The 22,210-nt window shown below is 44.3% G+C and overlaps 1 protein-coding gene and 1 long non-coding RNA gene across 5 annotated transcripts in view; one reads left to right on the plus strand and one right to left on the minus strand.

Moving 5' to 3' along the window:
- Window positions 1–22,210, plus strand: part of LOC133275580 (uncharacterized) — a 218,879-nt gene that overhangs the window by 87,313 nt on the left and 109,356 nt on the right. The gene's annotated exons all lie outside the window — the stretch shown is intronic.
- Window positions 6,800–22,210, minus strand: part of HIC2 (HIC ZBTB transcriptional repressor 2) — a 47,399-nt gene continuing 31,988 nt past the window's right edge. The window contains exons 3-4 of the mRNA XM_061465581.1: window positions 19,768–19,911; window positions 6,800–13,611 (exon numbers count right to left, since the gene is read on the minus strand). Coding sequence (XP_061321565.1) covers window positions 11,863–13,575 — 1,713 coding nt within the window. The 5' untranslated portion in view covers window positions 13,576–13,611; window positions 19,768–19,911 and the 3' untranslated portion in view covers window positions 6,800–11,862. The remainder of the gene's footprint in view (window positions 13,612–19,767; window positions 19,912–22,210) is intronic.

Below are 22,210 nucleotides of genomic sequence, written 5' to 3' on the forward strand. Positions count from 1 at the left end.
GTTAATATAGATGGTGTTAACATTAATGCCTTAACCCTTGAGGAAGGTCGCTAATTTCTAGGTTGGCATGACCAGGGAGCTGGCTAATTTCCAGTGTTTTGGGGAAAAGGCCAAGAAGTGCAATGCCAGTGTACTTCTGGCTGCTGGTATTCCTGAGTGGAGTACATCCGGGTCTGTGCTTCATCATGGGCTTCCACCCACTGTCTGCCATCTCACCCCCATGCTCTGCTTGCGCCGTGGGCTGTGTCTTTAATGTTAAGGCTACAAGTTACCAAGCTGCAGTTGTGTGTTGTGATACTGTCAACCAGAATGCCTAGAAGGGGTCAAACTTGCGGCTTACTACCCTAGCCATGCATGGCTGGTGGCCTAGGAAAGCACAGCCACCTTGGTCTGGGAGTTTTGTGTGAGATGTAGCAAAAGTGTGACACCATCACCCTTGCACCCACCGTTGTTACTGAGACGTGGATCTAACCAGGAAAGGGCTGTGGCAAGTGGACAGGAGAGGAAAAGGGAGGTGGGGTTCAGCCATCACGGCCCAGAGAAAGAAAACCCTGCGTTCATGCTTGCGTCAGTAGCGTGTCTGTGTGCTGACCCCAGGCTCACCTGAGCCTTGGCAAAGCTCGCTTTTGTTCTGTGTTGGCGTTCAGAATCCGGAGTTATCCCACAGCCACTTTGTGACCCGTTCCACCCAGACAGCCTGCCCATGATTGCTTCATAAAGCAAGACCCAGGAATCAAAAGCAGGGCATGTTTCCTGAGCAGAGATGGAAAACAGCTGTGCTGGAAAAAAGGAGGGGTTTGCTGGCTGAGCAGTGGAAAATACAGATCAAGGCCTGGTTGTGCAATCTTCCCTGGCTGGCCTTTGGCTGCTATTGTGGCAAGGGGACCAGCTGGAGTTGGCAGGAGGCTGCTGCCAGGCAATGGGGGTAGCAAGAGCCTCTGGTGACAAGGCTATAAACCTAGAGCTTAGTTCTGCACGTTTTACACATGGCTGGGAGGCTGATAAGGGCCATCTGGTGATGCTGCCCTCTCCTCTGTCCTGCGGCCAGATCTGTCTGGCCAGTCCCTGAATGGCCAGGCCCATTAGTGTAAAGGCACGCAGATCTGTAGGGCTACAGAGAAGCAGCATCTGCCCAGGTGTGGAGCTCAGTTCCTGCCTTGTGCTCATAAAGTGCTCCCTGTGCGGCCACAGCCAGGGGATGTGGTTATGTAGTCTGGCCAGGTTCCTGTATCTGAACCCTCAGTAGGTGCACACCAAACAACCAGACAATGTGCATGCATGATATGCAGGGAGGCTGACCAGAAAACCTTAGAGCTAGCATCTGCTCTGCCACCACTGTCCTCTAGAATCAAGGAAAGGCTATGTCATGTCTTTACTAGTGCTGCTTGTTTCAAGTCAGGCTTCTGGAAGTGTTCTTGATTTTTATCAAGTTAAAAATCTCTAACCAATAGTAACTGAACAGACTGAGTCTGAATCCAGAGTCAGCAGGATTCTGTCTGGTTTTAAAACCATTAATTATTGTGTACAAGAAGCAGAGGATGGACAAGAACAGAGAAGAAGAATTAGGTCTTTGCTTCAGAGCTCAGTTATCAAAAAGATGACTGTCCTGCTGGGAGAGCCCCACAACATCTTTCCTCTCCCAGCGCTCTCTGTAACTGAGCAAGGAACTAAGGTAAGGAGCAAAATGGTGAGAAGGCAGAAGGCAAAGCAAGTAGGCAGGGCCATCAATCACCTCCTAGACTGATACATACCAGCTACATTGGCCTCTCTTCTTAGCACCTGGAACAGAAGAAGACAGTATGATGAATGTTTTTCACTCTGTAGTATTGGAGTATAGATGCACTGTAATTGCAGGGAGATCGTGCTTTTCTACAGCTGGCTCAACCTATGAGCTGAAACATATGGACTCAGAGCTTGCTCTGCAGCAGTTTCCAATAGTGTTCATCACTAAGACAGTACAACTGCAGAGATAAAAAAAAAAACAACAAAAACCCAAACCAAACTGACTGCTGCTACAGAGCCCATGGAAGGAAAGAAGGAAGATGCGGTGTGGTGACCTCTAGGATAGGAGGGAACTGCAGAACTGAGGCAAAAGCAGTGCCCAGAGGGGTTGTAGAAGGAAGAAAATTTTGGTCCAAATAGCAAACTTTGAAGTGTTTCTGGCCCTGTATGCCAGGTTTTGTAATCCAGGTACCTCAAGGTGAGGAGCAGGATGGGTGTTGGCTTTGGATGCTGGAAGAACAGAGTCTTAATGAGATGAACACTGAGAAAAGGTTGGATTCTCAAGGTACAGCTTATGGGAGGCTGCCACTGCACAAGAAAAGAAGACAAAGAACAGTGAGTTCTGCTGAGGTAAAGGCACCAGCTTTAGCTATTTACAGTTTAAGCCAGGGCACACTAAACTTGGTACACAGCAGGCTTTGCACAAGTGCACACAAAATCAGTGTGTTTAAACCTGGGCAACTTTGTAGTGCATCCAGACAAACAAAACTCAGATAGATACACAAAACTGATAGTTGATAACAGCTTCTGCATTACTTGCAGATAAAACCTCCAGTCCTTCAGAGTTTATTTTCAATATAGAACAGGATGAAGGCATATTTTAGAAGTAATTTGCAAAGTGAGGTGCTGGTCTTTTGGCTTTTACTGAACTTAAAAAACCTGTCCTTCCCTTGTAACTTCTTAATGAGGGAACAGACATCAGAGTTCTCATGAAACAAACAAACATTCTGCATCTGTATCTGTTCAGCAAATGGGACCTCAACAGTGGCTGAAATAAAATTTCATTTAGAAAATGAGAAGTTTTGTTCTAATAGAAAAGCCCCAATTTTGATGAAATTATATTCCCTGAAGAAAAGCAAAACCAAACCTGTCATTCAAGGGTTTGACCCGAACTGTGTTTGCTTTTCAAGAGGGAGAAGAATAGTAGAGAGAAAGCAAGTGTGGGTTTGGGAGAAAAGAAGTCCTACCAATAAATGGGGCAATGAAAGCAGAGGGAAGAAAGTACAAATTCCCAGGCATTCCAGACATACCTGGTATCCTTTACATCCTGTGCTCTGTGTTTCAGTTGTACATATTTCAGTGTTCCACTGCAGAGGCAGCTGCATTTTGGTTGTGAATTATTATACGAAGAGTTTTGTATAGTTGTCACAGGATCTTTTGAGGTGAAAAGGAGCTGACCACGGCAAAGAAAGCAAAATAGAATATGCAATCTATTAACTATGCTGGAAACCACTCATGCCACAGAGAAATGGGTGCCAGGAAGCAAAAACTTCCAGAAGAAATTAGCAATAAAGGAAAGAAAAAGGTAAAGACAAGTCCCTGGTAGCTGGGGGAAGAGAACAGGCTCATTACCACATCTGAGCTGTTGAAAAACAGCCTCTGGTTTTCTGTAGCTCTTCATCTGTTTTTCTGTTCATTTTTGTCCTTCTCTTTAACCTTGCTGGGTAAAACACATCTCCAAGGACAAATAAAAATGATTTTCTTACCAGTGCTGCTGACTGTGCAACCTGTCAGAAAACTGACTAAACTTGAAGCTCCTTCAGTCAGTCACTTTAAAATATAGTCAGCATTGTGTTTATAAAGAAAGGAAGAAGGCTCAAAACGAAATACATGAATTCAACACCAGGGTTATTTTGATGTATATTAAGGCATTCCAACAGGCTCTGGGAGAAAACAGCAAAACTCTGGTGATGAGTAGTGTGACAAAGGGAAGTGTTGCAGAATACTAGGCTTGGCTCTTATGTTATGGTGAAGATGCTTACTTAATTTGTCTCCATTAAATAGGTATTTTATTGAAGGATCCTTAGATCCAGAAAGATGGCTTGGGAACCAGAAAACACCACTTAGAACCCAGGCCAAGGAAACGTTCATTAATTTTACTAGGGACACACTTAACCTGCCTAAAGAAAAATGTCTGGATCTTAACATTTGAGAGGCTGAGATCTGCAGTGGGTGCTTTTGTTGTTACTTACAGCCACCTTCCCTGGAAGCATTTCCCCTTTTTACCTGTACCACAGGAGGATGGAGAACCATAATTCCTTCTAGGAAACTTCCCTGCCTCAGCTGCTTTTCTGCTCCTCAGAGGTGTGCTCAGGGAGTCAGACTTACAGTCCAAGTGGACTGAAGGTATTTATGCATTGGCAGGTCCATCTACTGTCTCTGCCAAACACTGCTTTCAAACTGTGGACAAGGCAGAGGTAACTGTTCAAAACCAGCCTCAACTTGCACAGGGTCACAACAAGAAAGGTGAAATTACCATTTCTCCATTATTCATTGCCTGCACATTTACTGTGCACCAGGCCCATGCAGTTCATCCTTTCTATATATTCTAATGAGCATCAGATTTTGGCTTATGAGCAGATTGTATACGGGCTTAAAATGAGAAGTTGTGTGTGGCTCTCTTGGCTCTGTGTGCATGGGGGCTGTCTGCGTTGTGAAGTAGCTGGTTCAAATCCCTGAGCAAGAATAAATGAGAAGACATGGAGAGAATTAGCTGTAGGAACAAGGTGAACTCTAGAGCAAAAGATGTAATTTTTCAATCAAGCTTTTAATGAAAAGATCATAAAATAACAGTTTCTCATCACTGTACATTAAGACTGCAAATTTCTGAATGCTGAGATCATATTATAATTTCTGTATTTTTTTATATGACACTTGAGTTGAAGCCACAAACTATGTGTGGCTCTGACCTGAATTCAAGCTCTTGAAGGAAATGAACAGAACATTGCAGCAGGAATGTCGGCCTTTCCCTTGCCCTTCCCTCCTTTCCCCTCCCCAGGAAACATCCAGGGCTCCTCGACTGACTGATAGTTAAGGCTTAAAATTAAAATAAAACAAAGAGAGATGCAACATCCCTTTTTCAGTTGAAGTATTCAAATAAAATGGGGAAAAAATATCCATCCAGCCAGAACAAGATCCTCTCCTCATAGAAAAGTTATCCCCAGCCAGCCAAACTCCTGTGAAAGTTAGAGAACAGTTGTGTTAGGTGCTTCGACTGATAACTTGTGAAAGAGAATGTTTAAAACCATCCCATCCTCAGGGAAAACAAACGCTAGGAATTGCGTCCCCCAACTGCCAACACATGTAGCATGATGTATCATGATGCATTGCACAGGGCTGCTCTGTTCAAAAACACTGATCCATTGATCCCCATGTGTTCAACACTGAGCTTCAAAATACTTAGTAAAAGTGGGGAAGGAAGGAAAGAAGAGGATACTGATAGGAGACAACTGATCAAAAGATGCATTTCTAGCTCTAAACTTGTATTTCAGTGTCTCTGAGTCCAGTTAAAACAAGGGAAGCAAAATAAATAGTAATTCTGTTGTGACACAGGGATTAACTAGGGCTGAAAGAAAGAATCCTTCCTGACCAGGAGGTCCAGCTTACAGCCTTTCAGCAGAGCTGGAACTGCCTCACAAGGGATTCCAGATCTCCTTTTACAAGGAAAGCAGCAGATTTAGCAAGTTTAATAGGAAATCATCAAAAGTGAGATTTCCTACTCTGAAAAATGCAAAGTATGAGGAATGGAAAGAGACTGAGAATCAGCTACTGTTTGCCTGCTTGTCCCCTGCACTAAAATCAGGACAATAAAGTACCATGAGACTTAAAACATTGCAGCAAGCTACTTTCAGCCGCTGAAAGTAACCACCAGATTTTCAAGAACATGGTCAGTTCTGGACTGCAAGGGAAAGCTTATGGAAAAAAGGGGTTTTACAAGAAATGGAGAGACTGCTGATGTGGAGCAAATGATTAAGTTTAACAAAAACTAAGGAAAAAAAGCTAGAAGTCTATTGAATTATTCCAGAATTACAGCTCAGAGTTCCTTTAGATTTTAAACTCTTGCTTAAAACAAATGTTCATTCAAACATGCCATCTCAATGATGAGCATTTATGCTGTCTGGGGAGAGCAAGATATTTGCTATGTAGAGCTTCTGAAACCCATTTTAAAACGTAGGAAGGTTTTGTCTCTTTGTTTTCTCTTTGCTTTTCCCTTAACTCCAGCACAGCTGATTGGAAAGGTTTCTGAATTTGGCAAATATCCATAAATCAACAAACATCCCTTCTTTATGCTAATTTTTAAGGCTGTAGGAGGTCCATAACTGCTGACTCCACCAATACTGCTGGAGTAAGAGGCTTTGTGAAGTACAGCTTGACCCTGGGACTCTAAGCACGTCACACTACGGGGAGTCTGATGCTTCAGTATAGTTGCAAGGCTCATCAGAAGATGGCACAGAGGCTGCTGGGTTTGGCACAAAACTTCCTCTAGGTATCTTAGGCATCAGCTCCCCAGTTCTGAGATCCTTATTGCTACCACAGTAAACAGTGAGTGAGGGATGAGGGAGAGTAAAGGAGCTATGTCCTGTCAGGCAGGACAAGAGGCTGGGCTCAGTCACAAGCTGCAATCAGAAGCACACAGCTGTTCCCGTGATGACTTTTACCTTCTCTGGGTTTTGCCAGCTCTCACCTCAGAATTGCTTTTGTGTCACTGAGTGCACTGGATGTTTCCCTGGTCAAGACCCACACTCCTGCTTTTCAGAACTGAAGCGACACGGTAAAATACTGCTAACCCAGACTTTGAACCTGCACTGCTTGTTAAACAATGCTTTCCACACACACGAGAGAGAGGAAATAAAAACAAAAAACCAAAACAGGAATCTTAAGAGAGTGACACTGTAAATTGAAACATTTAAATACAGCAAAACATAAATTCCTCTTCTATGCAAAGCTACAAAAGTCCAGTCTTTGTATTGTCTTCACAGGTTATGGTTTATGGCTATGCTGAGAGTCTCTGAGATCCTTTTTTTTTTTTTCTTTTTTTTTTAATATATTTTTTCTTTTTTTTTTTTTTTTGAAATCCTGTAGAGAAGACCCTGCGGACACATCTTTGTGTTTGCAACTTTCTGAATTACATTGCAAAACTGTGCATACAGAATCTGAGAAATAAATACATTCATTACTGCACATACATATTGATACAAAAACAACACTGTCAAATAGTGTTTGCACCATCTTTGTTAGATATTAAGACCAGGCAAAATTAATATTTCATTTTCCATCAGCCCCCCCTCAAATCTTTGAGGTGGCTTTGGTGTAGAAGGTAAAAGCTACAACGGGTCAAGACTAAGGATGGGGAGCCTTATTTTTAATCCTTTTTTTTGGCTTCAGCAGTATTTTAGCAAACCACCTTCACTGGTCATCTTTAAACTGTCCTAACATGCAAATCAAGCTTAGGTTCCCACCTAGAATGCTTTAGGAGTTTTGGCTGGGCTCTTTGGGCATGACTGTGAAGTCTGGAGTGAATCAATCCAGCTGTTAAATTAAGAGGTGGCTCAGATGGTCCCAACAGTACAGCTCAGGCCCCAGCACAGCTCTGAACAGGAGGAGGCAGGTAGGGGCTGTGCTCTTGCCCTCACACCAGACCATTAAAGCTACCCAAGTCAGCGCAGGAAGAGCAGCCACCTCTGCCACAGCCCTGCCCAGAGGGGCCCTTCCGAGTTGTGCGTACTCTTCCATATCAGCAGCCACAAAGCTTCACAGAAGCTGCATGTCAATAGCTCTTTGGTGTCTTCTGTGAACTTTGTGGCTCCTGCTAATTCCCCCACATGCACGGAGCTGGGCTTTTGGGGCTTTTTTTGCCAGGAATTTGGTTTTGGGGGTTTTTCAGTAAAGGATTGGAAAGCAGCTCAGCCCAGCTCCCCATGGCTAACAGTAAGGAGATGTGCTGGGTACAGCAGCTCCCACCATCTTCTGACAACGTCCTTCTCTATCTCTAGAGCATCTTGCGTCTCTCTTTGCCCTCTTGATAACCCTCAGACTCCTCTGAGGAAGAGGTAGGCTGGAATGCCACCACAATAGTGTCTGGGTCTCATTCCCAGCAACATCTCTTACAGGTTGAAGACAAAGAAAATAGTATCTACGTGCCATATTTGTCATTGCTCTCCCTCTCCCTGCCCTCCTGAGCAGCGCTGGAATGCAGGCTGGGACACAGGTCTCCCTCCCAAGCTGGGGAGCGCTGCGTAGCCTTCACAGACAAACCAATGGAAAAAGCAAAGATTAATTTTGACTGGCCCCTAGATCTGTTGAGGTCTGAAACTGTAAAAGTTTATGTAAACAATGAGATAAATATATTAGTACTTTTCTGAGCCAAGTGAGGTTCCATACTCATTCAAATGTGCTTTGGTTTAAAAAATAGTTTTGTGAATTTGGGTATGAGCTTCTTTATTCTTTTATACAACTTTTGCTATTTTATCTTTTTTCCTGTTATTCCGAAAACATTCTGGAACTAAGTAAGTGACTAAAGCATATACTTAAGCTGCCTGGCCTCTTCTTTTTTTTTTAATTTTTGTTTTTTTGTTTGTTTTTAAATTGTTTTATTCCTCTTGAGGCTCTTTGTGTATTAAAAAAAAAAATTAAAAATAAAAAAAAAAAACCAAAAAAATGCAGCTCCCTCCCCCCCCACCCTAAAACTCTTAAAATCTTAAATATGAAACTAGTGTTTTGCTTTCTCATTAAAATACAGAAAAATGTTTGATACAATACTATGTCGTATAAATGCAGTTGAGTGTTTAGGCCCCAAGCAGGCCTGAAACAGTCCCTGAAGCTTTGAGTATTATTCATTATTCATTATTACTGTCACAATTTGGAAAATGTTGGTTATACTCAATCTATGGAACACAACTTTACACAGCTACTTGAAAACAAAAGAACAAAAATCTCCTTTTGTACAATACTCTTGCTGTACACAGACTTTATGTCGTATGGTTTAAGTGCTGGGGAGGGGATCAAGTTAAAAAAGAAAGATGCTCTGAAAAATGGTTTTAAAAAATAGCATTGGGTCCTGAAACTTCAACATGGTTCTCAAAGGCTTAAGAAACAAATGACGAGGGGGCCTGGGAGGGGAGAGGCTACATCACCCACACACATGCTTGTAGAAATGGAGTTAAGAGAGGGGGAGCAGGTTATTTGCCTGCTGAGGAGCTCACCGCTTCCTCATGTCTTGGGCTGCTCCATGGCTTGGCTCAGTGGGTCATAGCTTGAGCTGCTGTCCCAAGGCTGGCTTCTGCAGACACCCTCCTGCTGCCCCATCACTGCTGGGCAAACTGCAGGGCCACAAGGGAACGGGGGGGACCAGCATCCCAAACCCATAAGGGAGCTGCAGCCTGAGCCAGGGTGGGATTCAGCTCAGCTTTAGGGTGGTTGAAGGGAAGATAAAGGCAGGGTGAAAGTGCCTAGGAACTAATGTTGCACTGCTGTCCCTCAGCCCTGCTGAGACTTGCTCTGAGAAAAAGGTAGATGGCAGGGCCCTCCCTGTCCTCCCCAAGGGCTGTTTTGGGGACGTTCTCAGGGGGGTTTGGCAAGGAATCAGGGAAAAAAGAATTCAATATATATTCAAAATGTGGAAGTGCTAAAGACACTAAAATCACACCTAACCCCCCCCCGAAGAAAACAGCGCATCTCAGCACAGTCAGGAAAAAACACAAATCCATGCTCCCCTCTCGCAGGGTCCGGAGCAGGCAGAAAATGGCACTGGGAGCAGCACCCTGGAGCATGGCAGGAGAGGGGCCAGCGTGTTCCCTGTAACATAACACCAGGCCAAGGCTCGGCCTTTGGGATCTCTATTGCTTGGAGCCTGGGTTCCAGTTTCCTCAGTTCATTCAATTGACCCAAAAACTTCTTACGGACTAGTCTACCTTAACAAACAAATAAAAAAACAAACAAAAACCCAATAGAAAATGAAGCTTATATTCCTTTGTTTTAGTCAAACATGATCGCTTTTTTCTTTTTTTTTTCTTTTTTTTGGTCAAAACTTTAAAAAAATTGGTTTTGTTTCTTTTCTGAAACAGACAAAGCGTGAGGTCTGGAGAACCTTCCGCAGAGACTGAACTGGTTTGAGTGGGGGAAAAACCCAAACAGAACAACTGAGAAAACACAAGTGTAAACCTGACTCAATTCAGAAGGGGTGATTCTACTGGCTGTGAATTTTTACCACCACAGTCACGGGAGGCTTGAAATAAGCCATAGCTTTCCACAAGGTCACGCCAACAAAGTCAAGGGGGCCAAGAATTGGTGGGCTAAGTTCTCTGTCTTCTCTCCTAAACCAATAGCAGCTGTTGGCTGTGATGTCTTATGCAGATGTTGTAAGAACATTTTGTTTCTTTTTCTTTTCATTTTTCTTTTTTTTTATCCTTTTTTTTTCTTTTTTTTTTTTGTGTGCGTGTGTTAAATTGTCTAAAAGGGAGGATATGAAACACTTTGGTTTGCTTTTTCCTCCTCTCCCCCACCTTATTGCACTCTGGATTCTAGTAAATTATAGGCTGCTATGCCCTCACCCTCTGTCCTGCCAGGTGTTTACAGACTGACCCAGATGTGCTGGGGGAGTGGAAGATGAGGGGGACATTTTCCCCTCCCCATGGGATCCAGATTCAATAAACAAAGCTGGAAAGGGCCCAAAAAGCTCAGAGAAGTTTTCTTCTTTTATCTAAAAGTGACTACAACCAGCCAAGAGACTGCGAATGAGCCAGTCCAAGCAGCCAGCACAACCTCTGGCTCAAACTATGTTTTTTGCTTTGTCTTTGGCCAAGCTTTGCTTTTAACATTTCTCTAGCTGACTTTTGATGGAAGGACAGGGTGGTAAAAATCCCTTAACTTTAATTTAGCTTCTACTTTTATACATTTAATTACTTACAATAAAAGAAAAAAAAAGCCTAATCTTTCACTAACCATCTTATTGTTCTCATGAAGTCAAGAGGTAGCAAAGGTAACAAGCCTGTCCACACAGACTTGCTCTTTAGTGAGGGAGGAAAGCTAAAAACATACACACACACACAAAATAAAATAAAAAATAATAAAAAAGTACCTAAGGAACTTGTAGCAAGTCCAGCCTACATCAAACCCCCTCCCCACCCACCCCCCAGAATTAACCTCAGACCTTCCAGTTCAAACATTCACATAAACGTTACAATGGTTTTTCCTTTAATAAAACAAGTACCTCTAAGCAAAGAATATCCATACGAAACTACTAGAAAAGTAAAGACGACCCCCTGCTCACTGAAAGAAATTCCCAGGGCATCCAGGCCCTGTTCAGTCATGGGTAAGGCAGAAGAGGTTTGCGTGTTTTGTGGGAAGGAGGTGGCATGTGGTTACGTGTGCCAAGGATAAAGATCAAAACCAAAAGAGGAAGGCATGGTGAGGGAGGCATCGCTCAAGCTGGTGCACTCCCCGCCATCGCCAGGCCAGGGGAAGGGTGGTGCGTTCCACCACTGCTATGGCTTTCCCACAGTGTCTGAAGGGGCTGCCAGCTCTGTGAGATGGTCCACAGACACAGCTTCTGCACTTGTGAATGCAAGGCTGTGTTGTTTCACAGCTATTGAGGCCACTGGAAAGATGTATTTTATTGTTCTTTTGATGGCAAGAAATGCCCCTAATGAGTTTGGGTTTAAGAGAGGAGGCAAGTAGGGTGACAGTAACAGGAAGGAAAGAGGCAGGGAGTGGGGAGCCAGCAGAAGGTTCCCCATGGTCCCCCTCCTACCTGCTCCAGATAATCAGTATGACAATGAAGTCAATGTGTGCAAAAAGAAGTGGCATTTCTTACCAGATCACCAGGATTTGGAGGGAGAGTTGGACTAAATGCATCAGCTTGGCTGTGGACCTTTCTTTTTTTTTAAAAAAAGGGAAAAAAGGAACTTTTTTTTTTTAAATGTTAAAGCTACATTTGTTTAGGCCTCCCATGACTGAACAGAGTGTGGGGACTTGCCCCCTTTTTTGTTTTTTTTTCTTTTTGTTTGTTTTTTTTTAAGCAGCAAGTCTACAGAAAGGTAAATCACTGCGGATGGGCTTGAAGCTCATTCTGGAGTCTTTGGCTTATGTGGGAGAGGTATGCATTCGCAGGTGGCTGATCAGATTGCGCTGCTGGGTGAATTTCCCACCACACAGTTGACATTCGTAAGGTTTTTCTCCTGAGTGGACACGCATATGCTCTGTCAGTCGGTACTGCCGGGTAAAGCGCATCCCGCATTCCTCGCAAGCAAAGGGCTTGAGCCCTAAGTGGCTGCGCATGTGCCGTGTCATGGTGCCCCGCTGCGTGAACATCTTGCCGCAGATGTTGCAAGGGAAGGGCCGTGTCAGCCAGTGAGTCTTCTCGTGCTGCCGCAGCGTGGCTGGATCCTTGTAGCTCTTCTCACACACTGAACACTTGAAGGGTCGGGATTCCGCGGCGTAGGACTGGTTGGGGTTGGACAAATCCTCGGCTTCATCCTTGCCGCCGTATGTGCCTTCCTCCTTGATGTAAAGGTCTTCCTCGGTGTGCGTCTCCACATGGGCATTGAGTTGCTCAGAGCTCGGGAAGCCTTTGCCACAGGGGATACAGACATACAGGTTGTCACCGTAGGCCACTGGCTCAAACCCCTCCTGCCGGTAGACGTAGTTGGCACTAGTATGCCCACCGCTCTCACTCTCGCTCTGGCCGCTGTCGTCACTGTTCTCCTTGCCATTTTCCACCTCCTCCTTACACGGGTAGGGTAGGTCTGCACCGTAGGCCCCAGCCAGACTCCTCTCCACAGACTTGGACAAGGGCCCCAGCAGGATACCGTTGGGCAGCCCTTCACCCTCGTCCCTGTCTTTGCCCCCCTCCTTTCGGTCGAAGGCATTGTCTTTCTTGATCCACTCCTTCTTGCGGGACGAGTGTCGGAGGCCCTTGCGCTGGCTGCTCTCCGTCAGTGAGTGGTGGCACTCTTCGCTCAGATCCATCTCCATGGGGTCGCTGCTGTCTGCCATGCTGTGAGGGGCTCCGACTCCAGACTCGTCAAACGATGAGGCACTGTTGGCTGCAGGGGCTGAGGCAGATTGGGGAGAGCCATGCTGGCTTTCGCTGTGCTGCGTGTCATCATGGGAGGCTGCAACAGGGAGTGACGGGCTTTTTTTGGACAGATCGAGGCCTAGCTCCTGGTCCCCAGTGCTCCCGTTTGCACTGCCGCTCCCACCACCGTTCTTACTGGCTCCCCTGCTTAAGGAGTGACAGTTCTCTTGGTTGGAGCTACTGATGAAGACCTCATCATCGGAGAGCTTTCCCTTTGACAGCTCTTTTGAGTGCGAGCCCTTCAACCCCTCATTTGACCCTGAATAGCGAGCTTGGATGACCGAAGCAGTGGAAAGTCTCTGACTCCTGGCAGATCTCCCGACACCAAGGCCACCGGCCTTGCCAGCAAAGGACTTGCTGTTCCGCTTCAGCTTCTTTCTGCAGAGAGCTGCCAGGTCGTGCAGTTGGAGGTAGCTTGCTGCGGTGAGGAGAGCATTAAAGTTCTGTTCACCGGGCTGGTCAGTCGTTAAGAGCTTACCAGTATAAATAAAGTCCAAGACCTGCCGGAACACGGTGGGGTTCACCATGTCTGTGTCTAAGTTAATCAGGTTGTCATGCAGGACAAGGGATTTGAAATACATGCTGCTGGCTGCCAGGATGTTCTTATGGGCACGAAACAGGGCATTTTCTACCACAATGATCACGTCACAGAGGAAACCTTTGGCTCGTTGCTGGTTCAGCTGCAGTAGCAGTTGTTTGGCATGATTTGGCAGTTCCATCTCCACCTTCTCTTCCTTTCACCTTCACCTTACCACCTGCAAAAGAGGAGGATGAGAGGGTGTGAACCTGCTGTTTCCACTCTAACAAGTCTACATTTAATAGACTGGCTTAACGCAGTTAATGTTAGGCTTGACACTGACTAAGGAGATCTGGGTATGTTCAGCCCTGCAAGCTGTGATCCTGCTTGGAGTATAGGGAGAATTATTTCTCACATTAAGCTTTGATTCAAGTCTTTCAAAAATCAGATTTGTAAATATCTCTTTACAAAAGCAGCCGTCATTGGCTGGAATTACTATTCAAAAGATGCCAGCAGGAACACAATAGTTAGATACGGGAGAAAGCTGTTTCTCTCTCTTGACACAAATCTGAAAGGAGGATGAAAAGCAAGAAAAAAAAAGGAAGAAAAAAGCAGCATCTACTTCACTTCCATTTGCATATCTGAGCATGTAAAATAATTCGCATAAGCTGCAGCTCCCCTGCTTTAACATGTAGTTTGATTCTTGGCTCTTACATGTTGAAATCCTACAACACCCAGCTGCTCCGGAGTGGAGAAAATGACATGTTGCAACTAAATCCATTGAAGATGGAATTAATCACACCGAGGTGTGAATGGGGAATCTCCTTAAGAGTATGAAAGGCTGTCTTAAAAACCACCCCCCGGCAATATCCATATCCCAAATCCATTGACATGAAGGGCTAGAATCAACCCTGAACTGGCTGCAGTTCAGGATGCTGAGCTAGCTAAATGCCACCAAATGTCTTCAACAATCTGAAAGTGATTTCTTAAGTTAATTCTGGCCTGCCTTTAGGTTTGAAGGAATTTTGTTCAAACTGGTAAGAGTCGAGTAACTAACACAAGTCACAGTCTCTCTACCCTGAAGTGCTGGGAAGAGGGGAAGATTGTGGCTACCTCTGTGTAGTTCATGTATTTCACAAATAGTATTCACAATGTATTTTGGATACTTATATTGATTCTCTCAGTAGCATGGACTGTAGGAAATACCTAGTTTGAGGCATATCAGAACTAATTGCAATTGCATGTGTGGTAGATACTACAGCACATAAAAACCAGAATTTAAATCTGGGGCTGCATTCAGGAATCCAACATAAAATTTTATTTTTGGTTTGGTTTTGTTTGAAAGAGCCACCTACTACTTGTAATGGGCATTTATCTGTGAAGAGTGATTTCAAACAGTCTCTGGAGTTCAAATACAGGAATTAAATACCAAAGATACAACAGCGACATTTAGCCTTCCACCTCCTTCTTTCCCTAGTTTATCATGTTATTGAAACAGATTTCTCTTACTGAAGGAGGAGCAGGCCATAAGTGCATAGAAATGAAGAGCTTAAATTTTCTCTTAAAATCATAATCAGTTAATGTCTTTACTGCTTGTGAGTCCCATTATCCCATTCTGTCCCATCACATTCCAAATGATGAAGCATTAGACTTCCCTCTGCGTCAAGTATGTACACAGGAGAAATAAGGAGCGATACTATCAGTATTAAAAATAATCTCAGAGCTGATTCTTACTAACTGGTGATAAATAGGAAGATTTAATTTGGCAGAAAGGTGGTAAATTTACATTGTCCATTTCTGCACAACAAAAAGATTTTGCTTTCTGAAAAAAGCTACTGAAAGGTAAAGGAATATAGTTTTTCCTCCAGCGTTGCTGCCTGGCTAGCCTGGTACTTATACTTCTTCCAGCATATCAGATCTGCCAAGCATGTGCCTCCCTTCCTCCACAGGACAAATTCGTTCACTTTGTTATCTGGTCAGCCTGGTACTTGGCTATACATTTGGTAGAATTTGGTAGCCGCTGTTCAGTGCGCCAGCACCTAATTCAGCATCCACACAGATCTCAGTGGCTCACTGCCTTGACCTGCAGCTGAAATGGCTGCTCTGCTTTTGTGTTCTATATTGTTTCAGCAATGGATGGCAACCCAAGAAGACAGTGGATTCACCACTGTGCCTTTGTACACATTAATGTTGTTCCCAGAGATGGCTGGCTTTAGAAAGGGTAGCAGCCAACAGGAAGAACTGCAGGCTTGCCATGGTGCTGCCAGCTATTTCTTCTACATTTGTAGTGTTTCTGTCATAGAAGCTCATCCTGCAGCATCCCAAAAACATGATAGAGACAGGGATTACCACCAGCGAACAGTGCCGAGCACTTTAAAAACAAGTTTTGCTGTAATGAGTTACATCAGAGTTGCAGCACGCAGGCAGTGTGTCTGGTTCTAGTGGCTTGCTTCCAGAATTGCTGATTAAGAGGAAGGAGCAACAGCACAGAGGCACCAAATACCCACTTTTATCTAGCCAGGCCAGTAAAAGCACTTACTTCTGGGTCACCAAGATATATTGATAAGGAAGGACAAAAACATGGCCTGTAACATAACACAGCATCTATATATACACAACTGCATCCTGCTCGAGAATAGCACGAGACAGCCTACTCCTACGCTATTTTCACTACAAACATAATGGTGGCTTTTCCATGCATATAACACACAAAATCCCTGGATATGATTTTTATGTGCTCCATAAAGTACAAATATGGTAAAGGAAAGGAAACAGCACAGCCAATATTTTTTCCTAAACAGACTAATAAAAAAAGAAAAATGTGTTACTGAAGTAAAAGCGAGCTTATTTCCCATTCATGTGGTACTTGAAGCAGAGGTCTAGAAACCTCTGTGTATGTACTTGTCTAAGTCTTTGCAAATAGTAAAGACTTGCTGCAGCTACTAATAGAAAATATGGTTACATTTTCGTTTCTTTTTTCTTTCTTTCTGCCTTAAATGATATTGAGAACAGGTAATAAGCCTGTAGGGAAAGCCCTGGAAACAGGGGTAGAATTTTAAGTCTGCTTTTTAGTGACCTTCATGAGGAAAATAATATTATTAAACCTCAGTACGTTCTGCCGCATAAAAATTAGCATGGTACAAGTTGTTTAAATTGCCTCTATTTATCTCACACGTCAAATTGTACAGAAGTATTCATGTTCAGTAGCATGTAAGTGTGAGGTCAGTTATTACCTTTAGTAGATTTTAAAAGCAGTGGTCAGGTTTAAGCACTGTAACACTGCCTGTCAAATTTGCATTTGCCAGCTGAAGTCTATCATGGATTTAGCAATCCCAACAAAATAAATGGGATGGGGAAAGGCAGCAAAACCTTCAGCCAAGTTTCGAGCCCCATGTTTAAAATTCTGCCAGAACTGCCCACTGAGGGCTTTGCCCAGGGCAGCAGCGTGGTCAGAGAACACACCTCTGACTGACCGACAGAAGCTTTACAGCATCAACCTGGCTTATGTGTCTTGTGCAGTCCTGGACAAAACTAAATTCATTCCAAGTATTTTCCAGAGCTGACCAGTTACAAACCCTTCTTTAATGCATTTCAGAGGTGGAGGAAGAGGGGTGTTGGAAAACTTGTCAGCAAAAGAGAAACAGGCATTATTCCTTAATCTAAGGCATTCCTAAAATCTCACTTCTAGCTGGAAGCATGGGACCAGACACAACTACAAGGTTAAGTCCAGTATAAAAGTTAGCAGATCTTCTCAAACAAATGGCAGATACAGCCTTGCAAAGGCCTTGCTATCTATCAGTTTGCAGCTGGCCCTTAACAAACCCTCAGCATTTGGATAACATCACCACCACCAGTAATGACAACAAAAGCTCCCCAAAGCCCTGAAAAATCACAGTGGTTTGTATTTGTTGTATCTCAGTGTCATTTGTAAGAACCCTTCCTTTTCTGTTCTCTTCAAAAAGACAGGAAAAACCATATTCCTGCTTCAGGGGAGCCCTGCCTTAGGAAAGGCTCAGATGCATTTCCAGTAAAAAAACCAAAGCCCAAGAGTACACAGATGTCTCGCTGGGGGCCAAGTCTTTTTTATCATTGAATTTGGTGTGCAGAATTTTACTCCTTGGCATTTAAAACAGGATCACAGAAGGCTTTGGACAAATAGCATTAGAGATGGCCTGGTTTTCAGATTCAGACTGCTTCCTAGGCATTCAAGACAGATTTCAGAGCAATGAACCTGCTCAAATATTCTTCTGCAAGTAGGGAATGAGGCAAGACTGAGGCTCCCACTACCTCAACCATATCCATGACACTGAGACACACAGCACATGCAAAGACATGAAAAATACAGGGCACAAATCACAGAATACAGTAATGCTGCAAGCAGATGCCACACATCAGACAAAGCTTTGCAAGCTAAGAGCTGACAGCATCTTCATAAGCTTATTGCCCAAGGAGGTGGGTAACTGACAGCCACTGTGCCCAGCCTGGGGCACACTGGGATCCTGTGGGCATGAAGATTGTGCAGAACACACAGACAGCTCCAGGAACTGAGCTGCTCTCACTACAAAGCAGGAAAAACTTCATTTTCTCTCAATTTCCACAAAGACTCTGGACATCACAGAATATTACATTGCCAAAGTACAGGAGACAGGAGTCCCTTCACCCTTTTAAATAGTAAAAATGTACATATTCACTGCAGATCTGATTTTCTTTAATATCACTAAATCTTTTCCTAAAAGGAATTGCTGAGTGAATGCTAAATATGTTATCTTAGCAACCTCTGGCAGGAGATGCCACTTGATTTCATCTCTGAGTTATAGATTGCAGCATATGAATATTGTTTACCTTTTAAGAAGCAACACCAGTGAAGCAAAGAATCAATCAAAAACAGATCTAAGGAATCACTCATTTCACGTAGAGGATTTGTGGATGGATGAGAAGATTAGACACCGAGCACCTGAACAGTGAACTAACAGTACTGCAGATAAAAACCAACAAACAGATTAGATGTGATGTATCACATTAGATGCTGTTAAAGCATTAGCCTACTGTGCATGTTATAATATACCTAGGGCAAGATAGTGGCCTGCTTACTTATTTCTCCACCTTCCCAAGCAGTTGTGCTGTGCTGAGCAGACACTGCAGCAGTGAGTGTGGGGAAGAACAAGACAAAATTAAATCAATTGTTTCCTGCATTGCTCTTTCCCACCGGTTTACTTCCGACATTAAAAATGCTGTGTCCAATTGCTATGGGACCTGGGTGAAACTTGAAACAGGTGACTTCTGCACTCTTCAGTTTCAGATGAGCTAACTTCTTCGCTGCACTTGAGGACCCCACTGGGAAGAGAGCTTTCCTGTTGCTCTCTGGCTCATCTGATCTTTCTCTCCCCACATCCCAACAGAACCTATTTCCAGGACTCTGCAACGTATCAGTGAAGTGGGCTTCCCCCCAGGAGCTGCAGTAGTCCAGTCATTAGCCCATGCCTTTTAAAGGTATTCACATTCCAGAGCAGCAGAGGCATGGGGAGGAATGCAGGGACTGTGTTAGCCCAAACGGTTCCCTATCCCCATCCCCTGTGAGCAGGCAGACAGCAGAACTCGGAAACAGAGGCAAGAGCATGCATTTTCATCATTGGCAGTGGAGCAGCAAAAGCTCTGTGGTGTGGGCTCAAGCAGCAAACAGGATGCAGCACCCTTGTTCTTCTCACCGGAATAACTCACTTCAAAATAGGTAAGACCAACGTGTCAAGTTACTCGGGGAGAGGTCTGCAGAGCTGGGGAAGGGAGAGGAAGTGACATGCAGGACAGAGCAGGATGTGCAGCTGATGTGGCAGGTTTGGACATGGAAAGAAGGAGAATGGAGGATCTTTTCACAGAGGATACCACATCAGCAAACTTAAGAGTGGCCATTGTTTAGTTTGTTACATTCCAATTAGTGCCAGGCAGAACTTCCCTCCCAGCTCCCTGAAGCAGCTCTAGCAGGACTCCTGCAGAAACAGTATGGCCTTGCTTATGGACACAAGCACCTTTTGGGTACCTCTGTGCAGCAGCATTTGGACATTAGGTACGTGGGCAATACATGCTCTACTGCTACCAGCTCCTGGCCCAAAAAGGAGAGAAGAGTCAGATGATTTCCCAGTCCCTTCTCTTTCCTGTCCTAGAATAACAAGGAGAGCCTAACATGGCTAGGCCGTTCCCTACTGCATGGCAAACTGCCCAGAGAAGGGGAATCTCCATGGGTGAAAAGGGTAAGGGCCCTGTGTGCACGAAAGCACTAACATCAGGAGAGCAAGTGATTTCTAGTCAGTGCAAGGCTGCAGCAAAGCAGGAACACCTTGCTATACAAGCTGAGACTATGAGCAGTAGAATGCAGATTAACCACTTGGTTGCCGCTTACCATGCCAGGTACATTGGGCTAAAGGCACCTCCATCCAGTGCTGCCCGACGTGCCAGGTACATCCCATGATGTTCCATTGAAATCACAACAGGCCATCAATAGAACGTGGCTGCACGGATGCAGAATGGAGAACCAGCAGGGACGCTGTTAAATGCAATTAAAAAACTGCAATCAAAATTGAAAGGTACATTTTAAAACGGCCACCTGCCTTATATATGTAACTACCAGAACAACCTCCCCTCCACCCAGCTCCCCAGCACTGCTGAACTGTGACAGAAACACAGCAGAAAGCCTCTGCAAGTTTCTTGATGACTGTGGCCACCTCCAGTCAGGGCTCCCAATGGCACTGAGCTTCAGGGGGACCAGTCCATGTGTATCCAAGAATACCAGATCCCAGGATGTCTACATCAGCTTCCTTCTGCCTGGAAATTCAGGCAACTAAATATCACCATTTAGAAATGCCTCTACAAGAAAGCCCTGGCACCAGAGCTTCATGGTCTCATTCCCCACGCAGTAAAGGCAATGGAAGGAACACTTCAATACTGATCATCTCTGTTGTCCCAATTTTCCAGTCCCCCTTCCCAAGCCTTTGGAATCCTGTTCTTCTAGAGATGTTATGGCATTGAGACAGGCTTTTGTTACATCTGCAGGGCAAGACGAGAAAAGAAAACAGTGTGTATCTTCTATTTATAATGATGCTTCACTGCTAATTTAATGTAGGTTCTTGGAGACTGGAGATCAAGTTGATTCATGGGGAAATGCAGGTGGTATGAGAGTCGCAAAACTCAAGATCTGTAATTTCACCCTTCCCTGCCCAAAGGAAACAGCAACAACATCTTTTCCATGTCAGGGAAAACCACATCCCACAGATACCCTAGGCTTGATAACCTGAGTGTATCCTCTGCAGTGCCTATTCTCCTTTCCCCAGAGCTCCTGTAATCAGCTCCAGGCAGTCTCAGGGTAGATGCTAAGGACTGGTCCCTCTCTACAGGTGGTGATGCTGCCCCAACGGGGAAAAAAAATAAGACAACAAACCCACAACACAAAAAGCAGAACAGAAACAAGCCTGCAGCCTCGCAGGGATTTAAAATAGGGTTTTAGACCTTCATAGTGAAGTGAAACTTCAGCATAGCTCTTGTTACATTGATGGCTGCATGTCTCTAGCTGTGCTGTTAGAGACAGAAATCTTACAATTAAAATGTTAAAAGAATATTGATTATTATTTCAACCTTAAAAGGTAAGAGGCGAAATGAAAAAGACTTACAGTAATTAATGTAGCTGGACGAGAGAGAACATAAAGGAGGACACTGGCCTGGGAAATAGAAAGTGTCTTTGTGAAAAGGACACTGAATCTAAGGAGATAGTTCTTCATTCATCCTGGACATTTGCTGGGCTCAAGCCCAGGACAGTGTTCCCATCATTCCCACCTGCATTCTTATCCCCACAGTTCTGTAACTAAATCCTTTTCACACTGAACTAATAGGTCTTTTGTATTCAGATTGCCCTGTTTTGACTGCTATAGACTGAAGATTTTTAAATCTTGTCAATACAATGAAGAAGTGAAATGTAAGCAAGTGTTTGCTTACTGACCTGGGCTATGCTGAGCCAAGAGCATTTGCTGAACCAGTCTGAACGGACAACTGCCAGCATGAACAGACCAAACACGTTTAGATAGCACGCAGCTTTGAACATCAGGGCCAGAGCCCCAGGGATTTGGAGCTCCCCCCTCCCCAAGAGATCACACACTCTAGAATGCATGCAAGCAGCATACTACTGGCTGCATCTGCCAGCATCAGGACCGCAAAACAGTCAGCAGTACCAGCAATGCTCTGTTTAGGAAAGGCTGAATACTACATAAAGGTATTTCTTCAACAGCAGCTCAAACGCAGATTTACACTCAAGATTACAGCAGTTGGCTTCTTGCTCCTGTGAAGTAAGAAGCTCTTCTCCATAGTTTTATTTCCCCTCTAGGGCAGAGATTAGCAGAGAACTGCTTAAAACAAAAGCGTTTCCTACTGTTAGAACATCACACTGCAGTCAAAAATGAAGCTTCCTGCCAATTCCTAAACAGAACCCTTGTATATTGTACGTTTATTTTTACTGCTGATATGAAGGAACCTACGACTACCCAAACCCTTCAGTGGGAGGAGAAGAGGAGAGGCATGGACATTGCAGGTCTTGTCAGGCAGAGCCAGGCGCTAAAAATTCCTGCGTATCTACAGAGCACAGCTGATCTCAGGAACACAGCAGTGGCACAAAACAAATAAAGCCTCAGAAACTAATGAGCAGCAATAGATGTTAGGCTCTTCCGCAGCCCTGCAACAACTGAGCAAGCTCAGTTCCAACTGTACCTGAATTGCAAATAGGAAAAGTAGTTCTGATGTCCCATGCTAATCTAATGACTCCTTATTGCACTAAAATACCCACATATTCAGTGGAGTAG

The sequence above is a fragment of the Pezoporus flaviventris genome, unplaced genomic scaffold (genome assembly GCF_033815535.1).
Source record: "Pezoporus flaviventris isolate CSIRO_AGI_PZ_B2104156 unplaced genomic scaffold, CSIRO_AGI_Pfla_v1 ptg000041l, whole genome shotgun sequence".
NCBI classification, from domain to species: domain Eukaryota; kingdom Metazoa; phylum Chordata; class Aves; order Psittaciformes; family Psittacidae; genus Pezoporus; species Pezoporus flaviventris.